The sequence below is a fragment of the Arachis ipaensis genome, chromosome B10, assembly GCF_000816755.2.
Source record: "Arachis ipaensis cultivar K30076 chromosome B10, Araip1.1, whole genome shotgun sequence".
Taxonomy (NCBI): Eukaryota; Viridiplantae; Streptophyta; class Magnoliopsida; order Fabales; family Fabaceae; genus Arachis; species Arachis ipaensis.
The window spans coordinates 74,113,520-74,119,617 of NC_029794.2; the positions used below are offsets into that span (position 1 = coordinate 74,113,520).

At 29.1% G+C, this 6,098-nt stretch overlaps 1 protein-coding gene across 1 annotated transcript; it reads left to right on the forward strand.

The window, feature by feature from the left end:
- LOC107624117 (40S ribosomal protein S16) lies at positions 4,555 to 5,335 on the forward strand. Its single transcript, XM_016326579.2, has one exon. The coding sequence runs from the start codon at positions 4,689 to 4,691 to the stop codon at positions 5,124 to 5,126; it is 438 nt and encodes a 145-aa protein (XP_016182065.1). The 5' UTR covers positions 4,555 to 4,688; the 3' UTR covers positions 5,127 to 5,335.

Here is a 6,098-nt window from a genome sequence, read left to right on the forward strand (position 1 = left end):
CTTTTAAGAATATTTTTTTAATTTTGTATTTATAAATAAATTGTTTTCTACTTTAATATATGAATTTTTTTATGAATTTTTTATTGCGCAATTCACTTTAACAAAAATAAATTAATTTATGAAAATTTAAAATTGAGCGCTTGCTCTGATTAAACTCAAATTTTAATTTATTTTGTCATATTATTATATAAATATTCAATTCTTTGATTAAACACTTATTTGATTACAAAATAATATTATATATTACTTTCATATTGGCAATTAAATTTCAGTTACTATACAAATATTATATTTTAGGTAATTATATATTTTTTTGTTATTTTAAAAATTATTATATAATTTTAAGATAATTTAATTATGTTTATTTTTTAAAAGCATTGATAAATAAATAAATTTAATTTGAATTATTCTTTTATTATTTTCTATATCTAGAAATCAGAATGTGCTTTTATGTATTTTGATTAATAGTTCTTAAAGGAGTTACTATTTTATTTACTAATATTTTAAATTTTTTATAATATTTTCATAAAACTTGATTAATTAATAGGTTCTTCTTCACAATATTTTTCTTGATTTTTTTAACAAAAATATATCTTAATTTTTGTCTTTTATCTTTTATATTTATTGATTATACTAATTTTTTTGACAGTGCATTTTTATCAACTACATGCATTATTTTTCTATCTTTTTTTACTTTTTTTAATTATTTTATTATCTTATTTTTAATTATTTATTTTACTTTTATTCCTCATATGTTTATTGTATTTCACTTCATCTTTGTTTCAATTTCATAGTTAACTTTTAATTATATAAAATTCAATAATTTCTTTCAAAATATGCTTAAATATATTATCTATTATATACAATCATTAGGATAAATAAACAAATATAAATTATCAAAAAATAACAACTAATTTTGTTAATCATAGACTATGGACAAATTAAAAAAAAAATCTTATGGATCAACATGTAATTTTTTTATGTTTTTATTTTTTTTCTAAAATTTTAGATTTATCAACATTTATGTTGTCGATACATCACTTCTTAAAATATTATGATTTCACAAGTGATAATATGTGGGGTAAATCACCTTTATAAATCATTTGCAAACCAATTTTACGTATATCCTCCGAAATAAAAATGGCTACGTGCATGTTTCAATATACATATCTATGTAAATCAAATTTATGGAGTGCGAATTATGTGTTTTCGTAGTAAATCGAATCTATAAGATTCAAATTACTTAGATGCTATCTATGCTACTAAATCAAATGAAGGAGATTTAATTTATAATGAGCTGAATTGCTACTAAGTAAGTATAAATTGAACCTTATTACTTCGATTTAGCATGGACCATATAAATCAAAATTTATAGATTCGATTTAGTAGGGGATGATATAATTCAAATTCTTTGAATTCAATTTACTTTCGAATCACAATGTCAAGTGATTCGAATCCTATAGATTTGATTTACTACTTATTACCCTAATTCGAATTCATTAAATTCGATTTATATAGAAATGTAAATGGAGACAACCAGGTAATATTTTTGGGTTTGGGAGATTCAGATAATTTTGGGGTGGCTTTGGTTTATCAACGTAAATTAACCTAATATGTGATATTAGTTATTGTTATATATATGAAAAATGTGACTTATTTATGCATTGTTTGGATTAGAAAAATTTGTAAGAAAATAAAATGTTGGAGAAAAAATGGACGAAAAAAATCAATTTGTCATTGTTTGGATCAACAAAGAAATTGAATGAAAAACATAAAAGTGTATGTGGAGCTCATGTAAATTTTTCTCTTTAAAGTTGCGAAAAAAAAATGATGCAGAAGTGCAAATATAGGTAAAAATACAGAGTTAACCTTTGAATTATAATTTATATATAATATATAAAAACATTAATATAATTTTACTCTATTATAATTTTTTCTCTTCTTACTTTTCCTTCCATCCAAGCAAAAAAAATTTTTCTCTATTTTCTTTTCATTTATTTTTTCTTCATCTAAACAACATATAAAAATATATACTTTTTTTTCCATTTTCTTTCTTTTCATTGTCTTTCCTCTTATTTTCCATCTTATATCCAAACAATAGCTTAGTGTTTATCCATTTATCTTCTATTAATAGTTATAACAAGGATACATGTGACTTTATAAAAATGATATAACTTAAACTTTGATTATCTGAAAATTTATTGAGTGACTAGAATAGCTCCACGTCACGAACTAATGAATGCTTGCAATAGAGATTATCACAAAAATAGTCGAAACAGATATTTGTAGGGATTACTCGCGTTTTGGGGTTAGATTGGAATTAGGGGTGGTAAACGGGCCAAAACTCGTTGTGATGGCCTGCATAACCCGCCAAAAGGCGAGTTAGGCTGGAAATTTGAGACTGCCAAACTTAAAAAGCCCGCCTACCCCGCACCGCCGAATCCATGGGCTTTGGCGGGCTTCGGCGGGGCAGGGCGGGGCGGGATGAGGCATGCTTTCCCGCTGGGCCAAGCTTTTATTTTGTTAGGATCATTTTTTTACAAATTTCTATGATGTTATTCATCTACAAGAGGATGAAGATGATAATTGAAAATATTTTAAATTATATTTTGGATTATGTTTTATGTTTGATTGATTATAAACTTAAAGATGTTTAATTATATATTTTGGATAATATTTATTTTGCTTTGGACAATGTTGGTTTTATTATTTTGTTTCAATAAATTTGGTTTATAATTATGTTTATTACATATTACATATTATAAAGACTTGAACGTGTGTGAATTTAAAAATTATAATTTTGTAAAATTATATATATTGTTTAATATTTAATTTTTTATAAAAAAAAATGAGAATCTGTCAACCCGCCAGCGTACCATTAGGCGAGGCGGGGGAGAAATTCAGGACTGCCTTACTAGGCAGGGCGAGGCAGGCCAGCCCACCAGATGACAAGTTTTTGGCAAGACAGGGCGGGCTTTTCCGTTTGTCACCCCTAATGAGGACATCGACATAAGTACCCGCCCCATAGAACCTATTAAATATACGCGAATATAAAATTATTAGTTTATTCTAACACAAATATATCTTGATTAATATTTTGAGTCATTGTTATAGTAAATACTATACTATTTAATATTATAACACTTAGTATATCTAAAAGTTGGATATATTTACAAGACATTTTTTATTCAAATTAAAAAAATTAATTATCTCTTTTTAGTTATAAATATTATTTTCTAATGTAACAAAAAAGTGAAAATAACAATAATCATTCACATAATTAAAATAGATAAAATTTCAAGATAAAAAATTACTTTGTACATTATATATATTGTAAAATGGTATGGTCATTTGTTATTTTTTAATGATAAATATTGTCAAATAAAATAGTATAAGAAATTAGAAAAAAATGTATTTACAAGTTTAGAAAATATTAATTTATTTTTAATAGAATAAATTATATATTGAATAACAAAATTATTATTGGTTTCTCTTCACACTAACTAATACTCAACGATGGTGTTTCGGTACACTATGTTACCAAGAAATATTAATCAATCTAATAACTTTTGTAATGACATAAGTTTATGAATTTGAAAATTTAGAAATCATTTCATAAAATGTGAAGTTTTAACAAGTAATAATGTTGATCATATTGTTTTGACTTCAAGAATGAATATGATACCAACCAACAAATAAAATTGTCCCAAGTAAATTTCAACAAAAGACAAAAGTCCATAAATATTGCTATTAATGAAAAATTAATCTATTTTAAAGACAAATACAATTTTTTTCTATGGATTTCCTAACTCGGCAAGTCGATGACTAATCCACCACATATTGATACTCTTTTTATTAAGGGTCTGTTGCTATCTAATGGATTGTTATGCACACAAGATGAGATTCGAACTCTAAATACTTGTTTAAATGGACAAATGAGATGACTATTCAACCAATCCAAATTGATTAAAACAAATATTAATTATTTTAATATTTTTATGTTGTAAAATATTTATAATAATAATTACTATAAATATTTTTTATTTAAATTTTAATAAAAAAATTTATATAATTTTATGTATTATCCCGTGTAAGACACGAGAACATACACTAGTACCAATAAAAAACCAAAATTTGGCTAAAATTACAATAACAAAAGAAAAAAGAAACAGTCCAGTGATACCATTTTTCTTGAGCTGAATATCTATTTTTTTTTTGGGTAGATGAATAAATATCTCTTAATTTATTGGACAACAGATTTTTGTCAAGGCCTGGAGCCGAAAACCGGACCAGACCCATGAAAACAACTCGAACCGGCGCCTAAGGCACCCTAAACACGTAAACAGGAGTTGTATTTTATTTTTTCTTCTTAAAAAATAAAAAAGCTTAACATGAGATCAGGCTGAATCTCAAAGCTCCAACAATAGATCAGTGGGCTTTCATTTTCATATGGGCCTCATTTTGGGCTATAAGTGGAACTCTGGTAATTCCGGCAACAACCCAAGGTTATTTTAACAACCGTACAAAAACCCTAAACGCCATATATAACGCTCTCCCAAAATTTTCCACCTCTATCTCTCTCGCTCACTGCAAAAAACTTAGGGTTTTCCACAGACAGATAACACAAGCAACGCCTTCAGCAGTGTGAGAGAATAGAGAGAGAGAGAGAGAGAGAGAGAGAGGAAGCAATGGCGGCGCAGCCCCTCGAGCAGGTCCAATGCTTCGGTCGCAAGAAAACGGCGGTTGCGGTTACCTACTGCAAGCGCGGCCGCGGGCTCATCAAGATCAATGGCTGCCCAATCGAGCTTGTTGAGCCTGAGATCCTACGGTTCAAGGCCTTCGAGCCGATTCTTCTGTTAGGGCGGAGCCGCTTCGCCGGCGTCGACATGCGCATCCGCGTCAAGGGCGGTGGACACACTTCTCAGATCTACGCCATAAGGCAGAGCATAGCGAAGGCGCTGGTTGCGTTCTACCAGAAGTACGTTGATGAACAGAGCAAGAAGGAGATCAAGGACATTCTCGTCAGGTACGATAGGACCTTACTTGTTGCTGATCCAAGGCGCTGTGAGCCTAAGAAGTTCGGTGGTCGTGGCGCTCGCGCGAGGTTCCAGAAATCTTACCGTTAGAGAGAAAAAAATGGGTTTTTTGGGGTATGGGGTTTCGGTTCATGTTTTATGCTGTGGAAAACTCTTATTGAGCAGTAGTTATATTAAGTCTTGGAGATTTTATTGCGTTTTGATTGTTATGTGATGCTTTTTTGTTTTACAGATATTTAATTTTAATCGAAGAACTTCATTGATTACTAGATATGAATTATGCAAAACTCTCCATTCATTTAAGTGTTTTAGTTTTTAAATTTGATTTAGTTTAGTTTTCTAATTACTGTTTTGCTGGTAGCTGTAGTGATGACTGAATAATAATTAATGCAAGCTGGGGAGAATTTTCAATATGAAGCATTTTTCATATGAAATATAGTTGGGATTATTAACTATTAAGACCCCGTTGAGTGTGGTTATGACTATTAGCCACATTGGTACATTTTTTTTGCTATTTCATTGTAAAATTTAGAATATGTGCTCTTCCTTAAAAAGTACGGCCTTTAAATTCAGAGCATCTCTCGTTTTGAGGGTAATGCTATCAGAAATCAGAATGGTGGTTCGGTGTCCACACAGAACGAAGAAGGGCCGAGAAGGACACCACAAAATAGTGGGTTTCCAATGAATGCCCCAAATACACTCGTCTCTCTTGCAACTGTAGGGTGTAAAAGTATTTAACGCCAAAACAAGTTTGAATTAGCGTTGTTTACTACAAAAATCTACGGTCAAAAGATGTGTTCAGATATTAATGTGGGATCCATGGCATGGCAAACCTGATGCTTATTTTGTGATAAACTATATAAAACTCGGAGTGTTATTGTGGACAAAATGATTGTGATTGAAAACACAGATGCAAGCAGAATCCATTTCATTTATAAGTTAGGAAACATTTCAAGTGCACCAGGAGTACCGGTGCTCTAATTATTTTAACCATTGATTTGAATTATAAAAAATATATATAATATATATTAATTAAAATCAACGGTTAAAACAACTGGTGCA